Source organism: Calonectris borealis, chromosome 20, assembly GCF_964195595.1.
Source record: "Calonectris borealis chromosome 20, bCalBor7.hap1.2, whole genome shotgun sequence".
Lineage (NCBI taxonomy): Eukaryota > Metazoa > Chordata > Aves > Procellariiformes > Procellariidae > Calonectris > Calonectris borealis.
In genome coordinates, this window is record NC_134331.1 from 4,684,418 (window position 1) to 4,705,184 (window position 20,767).

Consider the following 20,767-nt stretch of genomic DNA (forward strand, 5'->3'; position numbering starts at 1 on the left):
CAAGTAAGAGATCCTCAGGCGACTTAAAAATTCAAGCAAGGCATTGCCATGCAACATAATATGCATTCATTTTTATGAGCATCAAATTCCACCTATTAATGGATCAGTCATCCTCTGCAGCTATGAATTTGCATGTCCACCCGCAAGCTGCTGAGGGCCCAGCGGACACAAAATACATGCATACATTAAATCTGAAAAAGGAAACCAACGTCCATCGTAATTCAACTTAATGATCACATTTTCTTTATGAGCAGCAGCAGAGTCCATGCCTCACAACCACACGCCCCATAAAGGCACCCCAGATGCAATGAAGCACTGAACCCTCTACTTGGAGACTGTAACTGTGACGCACGCAGTGTTCACAACCGAATCACATTCAAGCCCTGTGCAAAGAGGGAATTCCTTGGAGTTACATTTTCACCAAGTCACTAAAACCCATGCTATTGTACATGGACTAAATTTAAAGGTCTGATCCTCACTATGGAAGACACTATCTGAACATATAACAAAACTCTGGAACAATTCCTCAGCCCTTTTGCCAAGCCAGGCAGTATTACCAGCTTTAATGTAACAGCACGTTTGATCTCGTAACAGCTAGAGTGGTGCTGGTACATCTATTATTCCTCCTGGAACAGAGCCGTGCTCTGATATCACACCTACAATTCACTCTTTTTGTGCACAGCTATCTAGAAACAGATGTAAGAGAGCGCTTCTCAGCGGCATGTACCCCTTCTATCATCCCTGGAGGTGAATGACCCTCTCCAGTGCCAATTACAACTATGGCAAGGAAACGGGCTTCTATTTTAAGCTTGTTGAAGAAGTAACTGGGTGCTGCAGGCAGAAGAATGGACATGGGGGAAAGTCTCCTGTAAACTGGTTCTCCTTTTTCTCAACTGGGCACCATGCAGGTAGACAGCGGCTTGAGGAATGAGGGACAATCCCATAATCAAATGGATTCCACGCCTTTTTTAGGTCTGTAGCAGCCTGTCCCCCATTGTAACAGGATATGATCACTGATCTCCTTACTCCATGTTCCCACCTGCGAAACTAAATGAACTAATACTGGAGGATGAGCTTTGATGTCATTGAAGAGGAAGGGCTATTGCAGTGCTGCCAATTCCCTACGGCCCACAGCCACTGCAGTGATAGAAGCAAAAACGCTAAGGTGCTGAAGAATCAGGCCCTGAAGAAAACTAAAAAACTCAAAGAAAATATGAAAGAAACTGGACATGGAAAGTTAATACTGCTTTGAATGTTTACTGCGTGTTATCAGAAAACCTTCCCAAAAGTAACAGAACTGCATCAGGGGCTCTTGGTCTGGCATCTAGGCAGTAAGGCGAGACCCACCCCTCCCAAGAGACCCAACTGCAGGGCTTGCTCAGACCCATCTCACCGCCATCAGCTACAGCAATTTTGCAGAAAGGAAGGGCAGGAGCTGTTAGTTGAGCAGTGGGGAAGAAGCAAACACCACTTGTTTATTCACAGGTCTTGCTACTCTAACTTGTTGCTTGCATCAGACGTCACAGTGATAAGTACCTGTTTAAGAAAAAAACAGGAACAACAGCAAAACCACCCCCCTGCAGCTAATCCAATTAAGACACAGGATAAAGTTGTAGAAGTTAATCAGATCTGAGCCATTGGGTCTCTCTCTGCTGCTGCTTAGTGACATATCTGGTGAGCAACACCAGTGAAGATGAAGGCCAGGCAGAAACAGCAACGATCCAGCCAGCCCCAGAAGACAAGTGCTGCTCCCCTGCTGCATCAGGCAGAACAGAGCGGAGCACACTGCAGGGCAGCACTGTGGGTGGTCTGCTGGGCTCAGAGCTTGGCTGTCCCATTAAGCCTTATCAGATGGTGCTCTGACCACCAGGCTGCGTTAGATAGTCCTTCCAGCAAAGACAAAGGCTACGTCTGCAGGGTGCTGCCAGGTTGGTAACCAGTATGGAAATTTACTCAGCAAGGAAAAATTCTGCCCATACAACTGCAGGGAGCTCCTCTTACCTTGTGTTTCATTAGCTGCAGTTCTGTGCTGACCAAGGCTGCAGCAGGGCAGGTGAGGGCTGTCCCAGCTCAAGGGGCTACCAGCACAGAGACCACTTGGACTGTCACAAATAGCCCCTTCAGCATTGGGAGCCAGAAGAAAGCTGAGCTGGGGTTTGCACTGAAGCAGCTCCACCAGTGCCGCAGGGACAGACGCAGCAGGGCTCAGCGCTGACTAGGGAACGTTGCTCCTGTCACACCCAAGGCATCCAGCCTACTGCCTAGCCTGAAGTTCTGACCTAAAGCTATCCTGCAAAACCGAGCAGGCTGCTTTCCCCAACTCAAGCCTGCCTGTACAGTCGGCCAGATCTCTCTCCCTCCTCCTCCCTTTAGGGCAAAAAGAAGCCAGCGGTCTCAGCCCTTATTGCTTAGACAAGTGTCTGCACCTTGGTGGCCACAACTTGCTGTCCCCATCATCACACTCCTGGGTGCAGGACAGTCAGCACAGAAGGATGGACCTGCTCTGAAAAGTGACCTCCCCTTTGACCCATCAGGCTGGGCTGAGGCACAGAACAGCCCATACAGTGGGGAGAGGAAGAAACGTTTTCTATACCCATTTCTTCTGGGCAGGGAGAACACTTGGACCAGAAATTCATCTTCTCTCCTGGACAATACATGCCAGCCTTTCAAAGAGGACAGATGGAGCAGTGACTCCAGTGGGATGATAGAACTGTAGTGACAGCAAGAAGATGATGAAAGGTGCGTAAACACCGTTCTGCCAGTAATGCTGATCTCTTTGGTTGCAAGAAATGTTGTTTCAGGCAAATGGTTCCTCATTCAGTGACCATCATCTCCCCTCCTGGAGGGGAACTGGGTCTTGTGATACCACTCTACCACACTGGACTTTGCTAGACTCCTCTGTTAAATTGTTCCTCCTTCTTGGTAAAGTCTTCAATCCAAGGACAGCGATTGCCACTGTTTTTCAGTTTCTCAAAGGAACTAAGATCCATAGCCCCAAAAATCAGAACTTTTGCCTTTCCTGTAGGAAGTTTTAGCCTTCCTTTAAAGGCAAGGAGTTTTATAGCAATCAGCCGTGAAACTTGTCAGGAGAAAAACTACATTTTATACTCTGGACTTAAAACACAGAACATTTCAGGTTAAAAATAGCTCCCTTTTTCGCTGTCTGCCAGATCTGGGAGGGAGGTGAAAATCCACAGAGACTTGATTTGATGCGTGAAAAAGCAGAATTCTATAGCAGTGAGTATGCACACACACTTATTTTAGGTCAAATAATAGCTCTGCAACAATACTTAGCTTAGCGGAGAAAACTAAAGCTTGGGAATAGACCCATGCTAGCTGGTACTCTCGTACTGAGTACCACAACAATTCAAGCGCATCCATCAGAAAGAGAGGCGGGGGAAACTTTAAAAAAAAAAAAAAAAATTAAAAAGTCTCATCACATCACAATTCTCCTGCCTTTAAGATGGTTTCTTTTCGAATTCCAAATACCTGCTCCTGTATCAGCAATCATGACAAGTATCTTGCCAAGATATGAGATGCTCTGTCCGCGTGACCCAGGTGTGGGCACAGACCTGGCCAGCACACAACCTTCCCCCCACAGCAGGTAGCTCCAGATCAGGCTCCCTCATTCCACAGCCGCGTAGTGGGGCAGCAAAGGGGCCTGGTACAATATTGAACCTTCCCTCCCCTCTCTTCTCAACAGGGGGAGAGGACAGGCCACGCAGTGCCTACAGCTTTCTGAGGAACCGCAGCTCAAGCCTGTGCAGCTCAAACATAGCAAACAACTGCATAGCTTACTCCAGAGCACCCTATGTTCTGCAAAAGGGCCAGCTCTGCTCTTCGGGGTGATGAGTTATTGATCAGAAAAGAACGGCAAAGCTGCATCGTGTGTCTCAGTGAACAAAGGCTCTACACAAAGCTCTGCTACCAGACAAATTGACAGACCCTAGCAAAGGAGAACAGGAATCAGCAGGCACAGCTTTGACTCTAACAATACCGGCAGTTAGACATCCAGTATTAAGGGCTACTGAGTAATGCAGGAGCAATGGGACAGGAGGAGGGTTACTTTAGTAACCTGATTAAGCGGGAAGAATGGCCAGTCATTCCCTCCCTCCAAATCGGTGTAGGATGACAGAGGCTGGATCATCTATACAATGTTGGTAAGTATCTCCTCACTGGCAAGGAACACAATACTGGGGCACTCAGAAACCTCCCTTCTCTGATGTCACCGTCACAACTGGCACACACAGAGCACCCTCATCACAGGAGGCAGGTCCTGAGCAGGGCTGACTGTTTGCCTGCTAACGTGAGAAAAACACCTTGGTGTTCCCACCGCGAAAGAGCTCATTCAGCTACACCTCACGGGGAACAGCGAGCAGAGAATGACCTCAGACTACAGTGCTCACACTGCAGAGAGCATCTTTCCTTGAATGAACTGCTTCGGCTCAGGTTGGGTGTGCATAATTTAGGCTGTTTTAGACTACAAGAAACCATCCAATGCAGCTTTGTGTCAAACCTCCACCCACACATCAGCTACATAATTAATAAGGATGCAAGAGAGCATTATCCCAAGCTGGTATTCAGATCCTCAGTGATCACTAGAGCTTGATATATTCTGTTTTGCCTTAGAAGTCAGCAAAAGGAACACACTTCACGCATCATACTGCATGCTTGGTCATTAAATACAGGCTTACAAGCTCATAAAGTCACTGTTGCTTGCAAGTGTGGAGTAATTTTTTGCATGAACTAGTTTGTTTTGCAGTAGGCCCAAAAGTTAATTAGTTTTCACAGTTTTATTACTCTGCATGGTCAAATAACAGCCTGGAGCTTCCAGTCAGCTGGAACTGCGTAAGGTCCAGAAAATTCTCACTGTGCTTTCCAGGACTGTTTACTAGGGCCATAAATCAGCAGCTGGCAAATTACTTTCTGCCCCAGCTCTTCTTGGCCACCAGTACCAACCCTAAAAGATCCCATAAATCAATGCAGCAACGGCAGGGGCCGTTGCTCAGGGGCCACAGTGGGAAGGAATAAGGCTGGAAGATGCTGTTTCAGACACATATGACAATTCTTTGGGAGACATTGTGGCTATCACCACCCTGGGAGATGTCACCCAATACACCTGTCTTGTTGAAGGGGACAGCGCAGCATTTATACTCCAGCCAGCTTCAGTCCTCACATATAACTAATGAAGCTATGCTGCTGCTCTCTCCAGCACGTGTTTCCTGTCACGCCTGACAGGTAGATAAACTGGTCACTGCACTCATTCATAAAAAGGCATGGCTTTGGCCTCTCCAAATGCTGTAGAAGGCAATGACTGCAGGCAGGAGGCTCCCATCAGGTGAAGAGCACACAAGCAAGCCAGCACGCTACAGCCTCTGGGATATAGGCTGACTGAAAAGCATTGCAAGAGCAAAAACCTCTGGTGGGGATGCCCAACACTGGAGAATCCTCTAAAAAAGCCAATGTACGCTCTAGTTTATAGAGCTCTAGAGGAGACGACTCCAGAATATTTAACATGTTGCAGGCACAAGAGCAATCCTGCACACACACACATATGCACAAGACATCCCCAAACAGTCCCCGGGGCTGGCAAGTCCAAGTGTGACAAGGCAAACATGCAGCTCTATAAAGATTCTTCAGACACTGTATTTAGGTTGGAAGGAAGTTATTCCTCCAGCCGTGGTCTCCAGGCACAGCTCAGAGACCAAAGATAGCAGCACCAGGACCACCTCCCATGCTCTTCACAGCAGTCTCCCCCAAAGGGGCTGCAATCAATGCAAAATAAACGTTTCTCCAAAACCTAAATACTATTGTCAGAGGACACATGAAGGAAAAATGTGCCTTCCCTGCTGATGGGGAGGAAAACCCAGAGACATAAATCCAGTGATAACAAGACTGTGTGCAAAAGCAATTCCTCTATTAGCAACCAACCGCTAAGGGAAGAGGCAGCAGTTCAAACGGAAGAAGGAACCACAAGAAACACTTTCATTTTCCTGCCCAGTGCAAACAACAAGGCTAAAAAGCAACATCCTTCCATGGAGGCCACTGCCTGCAATGAGGAAAGATGCTCAAGGCCCACTTCCCATTATTTCTTAGCGTGAGGGTAAGTAAATGTGTGAGAGGAGTGATAGGAAGCTAGCGGAGGGAAACAAGCATCTGGCTCTGTTTCAGAGCCAAGGGGCAGAACTGCAAACCCACTTTGCTCTCCAAATCCCTTTGGGCACACACCATGCCAGCCCCAGCAAAACATACCATTGATGTTAGACATATAATGGGTCCAGGACAATTGTCAGACTTGTTTTCAAGTGCTTTGCTAGCCAAGTCAGAGCACACAGGATCAAGTCCTCCGGTAGCTTTTGTGAAACTTTCAATTTTTCACCTTTCGTAATATTGATCCTTTCTCTGCCAAGAGGTAAGCATGGCTACGTCTCGCTGGCTGTAGGCTGTCATCAACAAGCACTTCCCCTACAATCATACATCACAAACAAGTATGTTACAGAAATCAGGGTCTCCATCATCACTGGTACCTAATCGTGAAGGATCACAGAGGTTAGAGAGTTGCTTCCTCGGGGAACGCTGCCCTGCAGAAGTGCGTGAGGCCAGAGGTTTGATGGTAGTCACAAACAGCTTTGCCTCCAGCACCCTCGTTTATTTTTTCCTCATGCAATTCAGGAAACTCCAGAGTACACGCTACTTACAGAGTATGTCGAGTATCAAAGAACGCAAAGAAGAGTTCCTAGGGGTAAGATTGATCCTGCTTGTTTAACATCACTTTCATACATTGTTACTCTTCCTACCAGCAACACAGGGTCACTGCAGACAGCTGTTCCTAAGCAACAGGAACATATACTAAGAATACATACATTCTCTGTGTCTTGCTAGTGCTGGGATTTGAGAGTTGAAGGAATTCAAGGTCCAAGTGAGACTTCTATGCATTCTTTTCGTGATTCCCTGGCACAGGGAACAACCCCACACTACAGGCACCGATAATTAGTCACTGCTAATTCAGGTCACTTCCAGAGAATCTACAATTCTTTACTGGTTTGTGCTTGCTAAAGAAGGAAGAGAAGTTCCTACTGGGAAATTCTGGGTCGGTCCCAGAGCAGCTGAGGAGAGCGCAACAGCAGCCCTTGCACAAGACACCCAACGTAACACAGGGACAGCCCAAGGCAGAAGTCAACCTCCAGGCTCCTCTACTCCAACACAGCATCCAAAAGAAACACTTCACAGGCTTACAATGAGTTGCATAGTCAGATCTTATGGAGTCCTTTGGATGATCTTCGCCCCATATGACAACTTTTCCAGCCGAAATTACCGTCAGAGAAGTACAATTAGCCAGCTAGAATCCATCAGGGCAGAGAAGAACATGACTGGTCTCAAAAACAAGTATCAGGACAGGTGTGATCACAAACATTCAGGATTTTCACTACACATTTCACCAAGACGTATCATCGCTGGTGACAGAATATCCCCAGCGTCACCACGAGTAGCTGAATCAGGTGGGATGCGACCACTCGGGAGATTAGGAGAGGAGCGGGAAAGAAGTGACTGTCCCAAGTGCTACAGCTTGAACAGTCAAACACTGCAAGGTTTGAATCACATAAAAATCCAGAGCATTCAGAGATCAGCTTTCCTCAGCAGCCTATATGTACAATGGTGCAGGAAAACAGCCCATCACCTGAACCCCATCAACTTTGCTTCATGGTGTGTTGGTACCAAGCTGATTTCAGACCAACACATTGTACAATGCTTAGTGAGGAGGCAGAAAGAGCTCACAGCTTCCTTGGCTGCTGTCAAACTCAAACACGCCCACTGCTGCATTTAATTTGCAAACGTGCCCCGGTACATTTGCACTGACTGCACATACCGGAAAGCAATGGGAACATCATACTTCCTACCACAGAGGAGAAACACTTGCTTTCCAGGTCTGGTAAAGAATAACTTTAAAAGCCCTGTAAATGCTACAGGCATAAGTGATGATGGTGTAGAAAAGCACCTCCAAACTGTTTCTGCTCGCTAAGCAGCTGGTTTGTTCCTCTGGAGACAGGATGATCTCTTCCCCTTCTCTGTCATAACAGAGCACGCAGCCACAGAGCACAATGCACCAGCTAATTTACAGAACAGCATCAATCCACCCTGTGTTTACAGCCTTTTCCCCCCCTTTCTTTTTAAACAGGCAGGTTTAAATGTTCTTATTGCTTCAGTGATTTTCTATGTGCAAGACAGGATTTGAGAACAATGCATTAGCAAGGATATATGTGCCTAAAAACCATCCCGCACATTCAGCTGAAATGGCAGAGCACACGCTACCAAAGCCTCTCACTGCAGCTGGGATCAGGAGGCAGCAGAGAGATACAACGGTCTGAACGCAGCTTGCCGTCCCTCTCGGACGCTGCACTCCGTGCAGGTTTCCAGGCACCTCAGACATGGAAGGTACACAAATATGTAATAGTACAAAGCCTCCTGAGGCTTTTACAAATCTAGAGACATCAAGCTGCCAGCAACTCACGAGCTGTGTAAGACTGACTCAGCCTCCATGTGCTTTTCGGTGTATTGACTCCTTGAAACATTTCAGGAGATGCCTACTTCTACCAGCACAAGCTTAATAGTGCTGTGTTCGCTACACTGCTGATGTCTGGTTCGTATTGATGTCCTCTACTCCCAACTTTTTGCACTAGGCAAAGCCAACAGTCCACATACAAGCTGGTGGGATGGGAGAGAGGAGTATCCAAATAGCCAGGGAAAGGGGAAATGTTGGGCAGCTGATCACAAACCTTTCACGCTGCAGGGAAGGTGTAAATACAGACAATCCCAGAGATCCGCATCCAGCTTAGGGGCTGGCTGGTCTTCATTGTACAGAGGTATTAGAAGATTAAGGAGGAACTTGGGGAATTTTTGCTGTTCATCCTGCACGAGGCAGGAAGATCATTAATGACCTCCAGGTAGCTTTTTCATGCTGAGCCATCACTCCAGGGTATTGTGGCTAAAAGCCAAATCTGGGTATAAGCCTTGAAGTGCTGGGAGATTGCCATCCACTGTAACAACACTGGGGACGGACACAGGCTAATCCAGGCAGGGTAAAAGACAAGGTATTACCCTGCAGAGGGAATAGTCTCTCAGACATCTATTTGCTGTTCAATGCCTCAGTTTCCCTCCTTGACTGAAGGAAGGATAAATTCCCTTCCCCTCTTTCCTGGGGGCTGCTGTATTCAAAAGAGCCTCTGGCAGAAGGCAGCAAAGGGTTGATAATTCAGACAGCATCAGCAAACCAATCTCCTCCAGCAAAAACAGATCCTTTCTTACCAGCCCATTCTTTCCTTCAAGTTTGTCCACAGGGCAATGAATTTGAAGGGACTGTCTTTTTCTTCCCAACCCCATAAGCCGAAATGGAGGAGTCAAAGGGTTAATGCTGCATGACAAAGGTCAGCCCAGTTTGGGGAGGAAGGAGAAAGGGAAGCATTGTGGTTACAGACAGCAGCTCCCTGCGACCGCAATGCCACTTGAGAAATGTAAAGTGATGGCGTTGCTCAGAAAAAAGGATGGAAAGCCCTGCCTAAATCCCAGGGCTTTATCGCTGACAAAAGCCCAGCCCCTTGAGTCATTAATCGTGTGCTCCATGGCTGGGCGCCTCAAAGAGCAGCAGATGACACATGCCCAGCTGCTATTGCCGCCCCTCCTCAAGGTAGCGGGGCAGAGGCAGGTGCACTCCCAGTGCCCTCTGCTCGAGACTAATCTATTCTCCCTCCTTCTCCTCTGCCTTTCATCTCCTCCAGCAGCCCACGCTGACAACTGTAAATGAGATTAGACCTCAAGGCGTGGGGCAGATGCAGAACCCCCTCTGTGCATTGCCAAGAGACCCTTGTAGCTTTTAAAGTGTCTTTCCCTTTTACAATGCACAGCTTGGTGGAGGGAGAGAAGGGGGCAAATTTCTTGCCATGCTCACAGAAGCATCTAATATAGCAGACAAGGCAGACGCGGTTTTAGGGCCTGGATGCTAATCTGTTATCACTGTGGACAGTCTTCCCACCAGCACCTCTGATTCTCCAGTTCACATTAGGAGATGAAGTAACAAGTCTATGACTATTTCCTAATTCCAGTTCCTATAACCTCCTCTTCGCAGCACCACTCTACTTAAATGGGGACATATGTCCTGACAAACACTAATCTAAAAAGGCAGCGATAGTCCAAAATTCAGGCAAGGACTTGAAGGTGGCATACAACCCTGTGCTCAACCCCCCTGCCTATACCACTGCTCTCACTGCCATCATGTCCTATTCCTCATCTTGCAATTTCTGCTCCTCCTGCTCCCAGTGACCCACACAAACCAGCAGTAAGACATAAGCGGTTTGTCAGAGAAAGTGGTAAAATCTCCAGGCACAAACCGCTGCCTAGAGCGGTGGTCCCTCTGAAGAGACCTGCCCGGCGAGGTCTTCCCATCACAGCTGGCAGGGGTTAGCCAGCAACAACAGTCAGGGAAACTTTTCAGAGTGAAGTGCGATGTTTAGCTCAACAGTGCCCCAGTAAACACAGGAATTTCTTTTACAGGGAAATAGCTCATCCTGCCTGTGTTAAAGGCTATTCAGAGAAAAGGGACACAGTTAACATAAAAGATCATTGAGTTCAAAATAATTCCCTTTCTCGGTTACCACCAACCATGATCATAGCTGGCCTGATTTTATGGATTGCTTTGCAATTTCAATCTTGCAGGAACCAGCCCTGGATTTAAGAAGGCTGCAAAGTCAGCATGGTTTTATGAAACCACGGCAGAGCAGGTTCAGCTGCACCCACTGCTGGTAGTGTCAGCAACCGAACTCTTCCTGGCAAGTGTACGTCTGGTCCAGGGTATCTCTACAGCCTTGTTTCTGAGCTCAAGTTTTCCATTAGCTGCCTACACAGACAGGGTAACTTGGCATCTCTCTGCATTCCCCATAAACTCTGTTCATCTGTTGCCATCACACCCACGTACAAGTCTCAGGAAGGAATCCAGGGTTTCTAAAGCAGCTGCAACAAAAACACAGCGTGGATTGACAAGCGATAGGATCAAGGTGCTGAGCCAGTGAGGAAGGTCTTTTTGAAGAGTTTTGTGTGTGTCTATTTAAAACAAGTTTGTTGTCATGACTACAAACCAGAGTACGGGTGAGAAGAAGTGAGAACTCTGAGATGAGGACTGATAACGTTAACCCACCCTTGAAATTTCAGCAGCGATGGGGAAACAGAGAAGATGATACAAGCTCGTGTCATCTAACAATGCTAAAAGCCACCTTCAGAAGGCAGGTCTGTCCTAATAATGAACATCGTCCTCCTAGACAGCTCCTTTCACCCAGCACAGCCAAGGACTGGATAATACCGATTAGCTGCAGTCATCTCTAAAGCAGGGGCACTGGGGACATGGAGGCAAAGAAGGGCACCCAATGCCCTAGAAAGGACATAGCAAAGCAGGAACAGCCCCTTAGGAGACTCTCTAACCATCAGACAACTTGGCTTCAACAAGGACAGTGAGGTGTTCTCATGTCTGTGTGCAAGGCAATTAACAAGGGATCTTATTAGCACAGAGAAGTGTGAAACTGTCAGGACCTGCTCCTGGGACTGTCGCATTTTTAACTTTACCAGAAGATTAACAAAAAAACCCCGGGGTTTTGGCCAGTGAAGAACAAATGAAGAAAACCCCAAGTGATTGCGGAGGGATGGTGAGAGGCAATGCCTTGCTCTGCTCAGAGCTTGGATTCCACACGGAGACAGCGTGGAGTGCTCAGCGACGGTGCAGGCTCTGCAGAAGGCAGCAGATGCGGAGCTAATGAGTGTGTGGGGGTGGAGGGTGTTTATGAGCACAATAAATAAATGTATGAATCCCTATAAAATTTCCCATATAAAAGTGAGTTAGAGCTGCCCGAGGGCCATGGCCTCGTAATAAAAAACGCATCTCGTAAGCACAGTATGAAGCAGCAGCTGTACTGTAACTGCCTGGCTGCAGCACCGAAAAGCCGCATGTCTGCCTGCTCCCAAACTCTTGGGTGAAGTGCTGACCCCACCAAGCGCAAGAGGAATTTTGGTACTTGCTTCAGTGTAGTCAGGATTTTGCCCTGGAATGGGCTTCTTTGAACCTCAAGGCCTAGGAAGCAGTTCTGCCTTTTTGCCAAATTTAAGTTCTTTTACTTCCCAAAAAGAAGCAATCTGCAAGTGGCTGGAGATATTGGCTTGAGTCACTGACGGTTCCCAGTGTGACAGATTAGAGCTGGATCAAAACAAATAAAAAGTTCCTGCAGAAAGCATTGTCAGTCACTCCTCTCCCCATAATAAACAAGCAAAAAGCACTGCTTTATGGCTGAGCAGCAATTTTCATCAAGAAGTTTTGAATTTTTCATTTAAGATGGTGGGGAGGGATTGTCATAAAAAACCCCAAACCCTTTAATTTTGTATGTCTAAATAGAAACCTGGGGGTTTTATCAGTAAACCTAAATAAAAGTATTAAACACCCCACCCCCCCCCCCAAAAAAGGCATTAATAAGAACTTCTTTCCCCCCTCAAAGGCAAGAGGGGGGAAGTGCTGACCCCTCCCTCGCACTGTTTGCTGTCATACTCCATCACCCCAGAAAAAAGAGACTTGCAGACTCCCAGCCTGTGAATTCCCAACTGCTCTAACACTTTCTCCAGAGCCTTCTCTTGCTCTGCTGCTCTCCTGGGAGGTGGTGAGTATAGAGGCCCATGTGTCTCAGCTGAGAGGGTGGCTATCAAACTTCAGTCCCAGCCCACGAGTCACAAACACACAGGGCACGTGAATCTTTGGCCACTCATTTCCACTCTAAGCACACATAAGGCCAGGTCGTATCTCCCAGGGAGAGCTGCAACTGTTCCGAGTTTCAGCACACAGGCTTTCTCTAGTTATTAAGACTGTCCTCATGTTTCACATGGATGCCAATCAGAGCTAAACAAAACACTCCCCTCTCCTACCAGCACAGAGCTGCTGGGAATAGCAACCTTGTTCCATGACAAACAGCATCTTGCAATTCACTGCAGGGCTAATTGCATTGCATTGCTGATATAACGCTCAAGGAAGACGTCAGCTCCTTGGCTTTGCCCACAGGCAACAAGGACATTATTGATTTATTCAGGACTTACGACTAGTTGTCACAGGTTGCATTCTCTTTGATAATAAAGTCTTACAGACAAGGCTTAAATTTCAGCTGCAGCCCTAATTGAAACATAGCTAATTACTGAAGGTCTGCCTTTACAGCCCATTCCCTTGTCACTGGGGTAATGTTCTGTAAATCCAACAGTCACACTCTCCTTTCCCTTAAAAAGGAAAAAAAGAAGGAAAAAAAAACCCCATCTACTATTCAAGCAAGTCCAGGGGGAAATTACAGATTCCTCTCTTTGAGCCCGAGGTAGCTACCAGCCAAGAGCCCCATCCCACAAGGACTCAATGACTTCAAAGGGTGCTTGTAGAATCAGACTCCAAATTAAGGCCAACATTTGAGATGGGGGAGAATTCAAAGTGGCTGAAACAAACATTCAGCCCAGACCACAAGCATCCACCTTTATCTTGCATTCACCTAGTGAGTGGCAGCACACCCTACGAGCCCCAGCAAATTCAAATACACCACGCAATTTAGGTGTGATCAACAATTATAGTAATCTAATTCCCAACTGCCAGCTTGCTTGACTGTACAACAACAAATGTACGGCAGTCCAGACACGTGGATTAGCAGTCAGTCACGGCTAACTAGGTATAAAGGAGCACTCATCAGAACAGGCAGTCCAGTTATTAGCTGGATGATAACAGGACCCCCAGGGTACCAAGGACATCCTTTCGCAGAGACTGCACCACAGCGTCTGGCTTTGCAGTTCAGCCAGACGCAGAAGCAAGATTATCGCCTCATAAAGCAGGGACAAAATCCCATACGAACTTTAGTATTGCCAGGACAATGCCAGCATCAGAGTAAGCTCCCTCACAGAAGGTGACATTTACACGCACACACAACAGCACAAAAGTTTATGACATCAAGAGAGTGCTGCAGTTTAGAAGCAAATCAACCCTAGAAAAATCCTTCAGTTTATAGATGCTTCACATTTCAACCTGGCAGATGGAAGGAATACCACAAAGCAAACATGTCAGTTAAAGCAGCTAAAAGCATAATTTACAAACTAGAATCCACAACCCAAATTCTCAGCAGCTATAACTCAGAGCCCTACAGAGCTGTGCTGATTTCAGCCAGCTACAGATCCAACCCAAGGCATTTACCTGATACAACCATAGTCTTTGGTACAGAAGCAGATACTTTGCTAATTCTGTGCAAGTTTAAAGCAGCAGGTCCTCCCCTGGAGGATGTAACCCTGCAGAAGTCAGTTTAGCAGCTGGGGAGCCATTTCAAAGAATACCGTCCTGGTTTTACAGGTCCTAATTTGCCTGCCTCAAAGACTAGAAGATCCTTTAATCCACAGAGCAAGGATAGTGCAACTGGCAGCAAAAAGAGCATCTGCTGCAGCACCTCTGCTCAGCCCCTGCGCTAGGAGGGATGGCCAGGCTGGGCCCGCTTCTGTCCCTGGCTACTCTGAAGAGGAATTGAGAGGAAGGCCCAAAGCAGTAGTGATAATTATGACTTGCACACCAGCATCCTGGGAACTGGGAGTATGGAGCACATTACTCCTAGGCTGTAATTTAAATGCAGGGAAAATCTAGTACAGAGGAAATTAACTGGAGGTTAGAATCTTTGCTCACAAGACAGACAATATATCAGTTGTTCACATACCTGATCAAACAGGGCTTTCCAGTGCTGAGAGGCAATGCATAAGGGAGGAAAAAGAAGAAAAAGAAGGTTTAAGAGCAACGACATTAACATGCAGTAAACTGCAGAAGTATATTCTAACAGAGGAATAACCAAATGATTTAGTGCCATTTCCAACATCCTTCTTCATCCCAGAATCACCTACCCTTCCGGGGGAGGAGGCAGGGAGAATCTACCAACCACAGGGAAGACAGTTTTCATTTACAAATCCAAATTAGGATGAATTCAGAACATTCATGTGTTAATTCTGTTTTCTCCTGCTTTGTCTACTTGCAGGCAAGCAAGGAATAAAAGGCTTTTTTACTCACAGGGATCAAGAAAGCTTGGTGTATATCGAGGGAGGGAGGAGTTAGCAACGGTTTTTCAGATCACTTTGTGAAGTCCTGTGGCCCAACACTGACCCACAGACCACCTTGTCTGGTTGTCAGCGCCTTGTCTGCTGCCTGCTCCTAACTCTGGCAGGGACTTGCTGCAAGGTCTTTGATAACCCATCAGTTGTTTGAGCTTCGCATGTCCACATCTGAAAAACAGGTAATTCCTCTCGTGCAGGGTGGAAGGGGGGAAAACTGGAGAGAGCCCATTACAAGGATTTACCCCACAACTTTTGTTCTAGCAGATCTGCCTTAAAAGCTCTGTAGAGGAGGAAGCTCCACTTCAACACAGAGGACCATGTGAACACTCCACAAGCCCTTGTCACTTGGGAACAGAAAAAACAAGCTGGCGACTGGCTCCGATTTATGCTTTGTAGAAAGACCGATGTCAAGTCACCTCCCTGCCCCAGGCTTGCTGCCTCACAGTCCCACGGAACAGAGGAAATTCCTAATGAATTGTTTAAGGCTCTCTCTCATCTCTCCTGGATTTGGGGGCCAGCTGAGGAGAGAGCAACTTCCATGGGGCAACTATGGGGTAACCACTGGCTTGCGGTCCCCAGAAAAAACCTTGCACATTTCCAGCTCTCCTGTCTGAACGCTGTTCAGCACAACACTTTGTTTCTGCCTCATTCATCTTGCCAGAAAAGCAAAGTGAGAAAAACAGCAAACATCAGACTCATACAAGCAAATCTCCTCACTGTGCTATATGCAAAGCAGAGTTGTGGTGAGAGTCTTATCTAGTCCTGGAAGAACATTTCCTTTCACCCGGTAGGCAGATCTAAAGCAGAATTGACTGGAGAGACAGTGGGATATCAGGCCACTGAATTCCATTTAATCAGTTAAGTTGTTGGCTCCCCTCCTCCCCATGCCTCTATCCATTTATAAACTCCCATTTATCACCATACATCAGTCCAGCACTTTAAACAGAACATTTTGGGACTGCCTGAATCCTGGCTTTGTGGAATGCTGCTCCGAGAGCTGTAATGACATCACAGCTGAGCTGTTATACACTGTCAAGGCTGTGACAGCCAAACCTCCACTATGCAATATTTTTGTGGTTAATAACACATAAAGAACTGACCTTGTGTCAGTTCTTGCTGGCCAAGCTAGAGAGCTTACATCAAGCTTTCAAATGTAATAATAACAACAGAAAATCAACTCCCAGTTAGGTCCCGGGGGGCACGCTCCTAGTGCGGAGCAGTTTGAATTTTCAGAGATGATGCTCTGTAGCCAGCTTGTTTCAGCAGAAAATCTTGGCCATGGAGGAGGAGGGCATTTACACCACTTCCTGCTCTTGCGACTTGCAGATGATACACGATACCTCAGGCTTCTGTCACATCATCTATTGCCAGGTCTCAGCAGCTTCCCATAACCAATGCAACTGTGGGCTCTATACCTAGCTCCGTTTTGTTGATTGCAGAAAACAAGGTACCAGAGTCAAATAACAATGCAGATCCCAGCGTAAGGAACAGCAAGAGACTGCGAGCTGGATCAGACCCAAGCTGTCCTACCTCAAGGTCAAGCAGCAAGTCAGTAGCAGAACTAGGGTGAGAATCTAGATTTCACCAAGAGGCTCATGGTCTCTTTCCTGTCTCAGGAGCCCAATCCTGCCAGGCACTCAGCACTTCAGCGTCTCCTGGGCCCCTGGCAGGATTGAATTGCTAATGGCTGCATTCGTGCAGAGGCTGGAGTAACTCCAAGAGGCCCATGTGTATCACAACAGGAAATCTTTCTTGTAGACCATCGAGACAGGCACAAAATTTCTCAGGAAAGAAAAGGTCACAGTCTGAGATAAGCAAGCACAGGGATTTGGAAACCTGGATTGTGAAAGCTCCTGGAAAGCCACCCTTTCTAAGTGAAAGCTACACATGCCCCTGGGTCAGGCACGCTACTCTTAAGACGGTCTGGCAGGGCTGTAGCAGAGGTCAAACTGCATCACACGTTCCCTCCTGACTGTGCAGTGCTCAGGAATACAGCCTGGGGAATGCAGCTCTACCAGGCAACTGCACTTCCTCCGCTACCCTCTGGGAGGAAAATCCAACAGCAACCAAATTCTCAGTGATTCAGAAGGAAGGGCTGGGGGATGAGGAGCAGGACTGCCTCGAAGCAGCCCCAGGCGGGTTCCTCCAGCAGTGTCATAAAAGTAGAGGGGAAAGGGGATGTGCTATTGCTGGAGGCTTAGTTCACAAGTGTCCCTTTCATACCGGTGCAAGAGCCAAGCCAGAGCCCACTTCAGAAAGACATTAGGTATCACTGCTTCATCCCTCCATAGGCAGGAACAGAGCCTGCACTTAACCTCTGCAGACTGAGCACTTTGCACAGAGTTTGCTGGGAAGGAGAGCTGCGAGCAGTCCTGGGATGTGCCAGGAATGCAGGATCTGCTCACGTTCGCTCCCCCCCAGACAGGTGCACAGCGAGCTCTTGCCTCCGGGACCGGTAGATGCAGAACTACCGCCTCAGCTCTGCAGGCTTTGCTGCTCAGCCTGGCAGGAGCAGATTCAAAGCACGCAGGACCACTTAGTGTCCTTCTAGGCTGGATGTGCAGAGGTGCCAAGTTATCCCACCCTCAGGTGCACTCAGAGCTCAGAGGGTGGAGAGACGCTATCAGCCCGAGCCGGGCAAAAAACTTCCTCGGCTGTTTGTTTCTCGGGGGCTGGAAGAGGGAACAGGCTCCCGAGAGCGGGAGCGTTTCACATCTGTCACCCTCCGAGTGGCTGGGACTCTGGAAAAGCTCTCTGTCCCCGGGAAGCCCCTCAAGCCAAGGCGTCAGCACCTCTCCAGCCTCTGGAGCTCCCTCTGTGCGCAGCCCCGCTGCCCCTGCCCGCCCAGCCGCAGCTCGCCAGCATCTCCCCGGCGGCGCGGCTCCGGGCACGGACACCGAGCGGACCGGCAGCCTGTCCGGGCCGCTGCCGCCGGGGCTTTCCGGGCTGGGGCAGGGAGGAAAAGGGAGCTGCGGCCCCGGGGCCGGAGGCGGCCCGGCGGCTGCCGGAGCCCGCAGACAGCCGGCGGCGAGGGGCGCGCAGAGCGGCGGGGACGGCGGCTTTCCCTCGCCCCAGAGGGTCACCAGCCCCATTCCTCCCCCCATCCCGGACTTCATCTATAAATAGCTTGAGCCGATTAACCCGGCCCGGGGGAAAGGGGGGAAGGCACCGAGCAAAGGAAACTTACATCCTCTGCGGCCATAGGTAGGACATCCTCGGAGTCCAGCACCTCGATTTCTTCCGCCTCCGAGCTGGCAGCCACAGCAGGGGAAGAGCTGGCGTGAGGCTCCGGCAGCCTGTCTCCCATGCTTGGAAACGGTCCCCCTCCAGCCCCCGCCCCCCCCCCCTTCTCCCCAGATCCTTAAAGAAATTAAACCTAGCTGCTGCTTGGCAAACTTTCAAGCGCAGCCGTGCCTGCCTTCATGACTCCCGCAGCCGGGAGGGGAGGAAATCCTCCATCCAGGGAACATCCAATTAGCGCGGGCAGCGCTGGCGGGCGGCATCCCGGCGGCCGGCTCCGGACGGGGCAGGTGACCCCTCCCCGTGCCGGCTCGGACAACTCGCCTCCTCCCGCTGCCCGCCCCTGCGGCCGGGCGGTGCCCCCAGCCCCCGGCCCCCGGCCCGGGGCACGGCCGGCGCCTCCCCCGAGCCATGCCGGCCCGGGGGCGGGGGCTGCCCTTGGCGGCGCGGGGGAGCTGCGCGCCCTCGGGGGCTCTCGCAGGCAGAGCCCGGAGCTGCAGCACGTCCGAGGATGCGGGCAGGGCGGCGACGAGGCGGGGGGGGGGCCCGTGTCGCCCCTGCCCGCGGGAGGCGGCGCGGCCCGCCCGGGCACCGCCTCCCCCCGCAGCGACCTGCCGAGGTTCGGCCGGCACCGGGCGGCCCCTGCGGCGGGGCCCGGCCGAGCGGAGCCGGGCAGGTCTCAGCCCTTTCTCGCTGCCCTCGCCCCCTCCGATCCCGCTGGCAGGTGCCTGCCGCTGCGGTCCGGACGCTCTGGGTCTGGCTGAGCAAGTGCGGGCAGCGGGCAAGACGGGCCGGGTTATTCGGGCGTTCCGAAGCTAACTTCTCCGTCCCGGAGAGCCTCGCAATTCGGGGTTGGTGTGGGGGTTTGAATTCTTTACCGTAATTATTTGTTTCTATATTTCAAGATAGGTATCTTAACTATCGGGAGCCTGGATTAGGAACTTGAGGAATGCCTTGACTGAAGGCAAAAATCCAGCAGTTTTAGCTTCTTCTAATCAAGTACAGAAATAGCAGGTTGGCGAGGGGGAAGGGCGAGCAGAGCCAGGCTGATCCACATGGTGCCAGTGCCTCTGCTTTCTGCTGCACCGACAGCCAAAGCTAGACGGAGCCCAGCGTCAGAGCAGAGAGGGTCCAGCAATGCAGGCCACGTTTTCTTGATGCAAGAGCTCCAATACCAGGTCAGACATGCCTCAGCCACGAGGGCAGAACCAAGCTAGAAGTCCCGCTTTTCTCTACAAATTTGTTTAAAAAACAAACAACAAAAAACAAGCAAAAAAAAATCCAGATAGAATACCTCCGGAACAGGAATGGGATCTTCCATCCAGCAATAGCGGAGCATACAGCAGAGGTTGTCTCTCCCATCCACAGCTGTCATGAACTCCATACTGCATATTACTTTTGATCTGGATCAAATTTATCCCACACAGTGATGGGAAACCACACGGGGCCATGCTCTTAGCTGCTGGGTCCTTCTTAGTTACTAAAAGATTTTTCTGCAGGAAAAGGGGAATGGTGCCAAGTTCTTTCTATGTGCCCACATGAGCTACACCTACCTACAGCCACCAGGGAACAGCAGGTTTCCACATCTCAGCATCCTGCATGTCTGGCACTAATTCAAGGTCAGGGCCAAGGGCTAAAATACCATCCCACACAGCTGAACAAGGTCAAATAAAGGGAATTATCTCCTCTGCACCTGGTCTGATTCCTCGGAAAGAACAACAGGAGAACTCAATCCTGCAAATGTTCCATATATGGGGAACAAATTAAAGAGTTAAGGTGATAACCTTATCCTGTAGTACTGCCCAGATGCCCCATCCTGAACAAACATTAGAAAGGAATCTGTTATCTTCAAGGAGTGCGAAGGTAAAAAACTTCCCTCTGTTCATGGTTCTGAGCCCAGCTGATCACAATCCTAGTCAAAGATATTTTTTAAGAAATGTCCCTTGCAGTATTTTGAAGATTTTAGCTAAACTTTTAAAGCAAGTGCAAGAAGTAAACCCAGGACCTTTGGACCTGAAGAGCAGAACTTTTCTACCTTGGGATTCAGGTGGGAAAATGACAACAAAATAAAAGCTCTTCAAGGGTCTCCAGTGCAACTGATGAACAAGAGGGCTTCTCTCCCCTTAATGACCAAAACTGTCATCATCAGTTAAACAGAGCAGACCTTCTTCAGGTTTAAAGGTGATTCCTTCAGCACAGCATCCACTTCTCGCTCGTCTAGAGCCTGTCCTAAAGCGTAAGAACAGGCTACCAAATCCAGCACTTTTGAGACGCACTAACCCACTTTACTCATACACCACCACTCCTGCCAAAATATTCCAGGCACTAAACAGCTATTATAAAAACAATCTCTTTTTGATTAAAAAACTAAACCTCATCAAAACTTCAAAAC

General features: G+C 49.0%; 1 protein-coding gene across 1 annotated transcript in view; it reads right to left on the reverse strand.

The window, feature by feature from the left end:
- RHBDL3 (rhomboid like 3) overlaps positions 1 to 18,706 on the reverse strand; it is a 72,489-nt gene extending 53,783 nt beyond the window's left edge. Inside the window, exons 1-2 of the mRNA XM_075169568.1 lie at positions 18,323 to 18,706; positions 14,748 to 14,771 (exon numbers count right to left, since the gene is read on the reverse strand). Coding sequence (XP_075025669.1) covers positions 14,748 to 14,771; positions 18,323 to 18,442 — 144 coding nt within the window. The 5' untranslated portion in view covers positions 18,443 to 18,706. The remainder of the gene's footprint in view (positions 1 to 14,747; positions 14,772 to 18,322) is intronic.
- Positions 18,707 to 20,767: the final 2,061 nt, after the last annotated feature.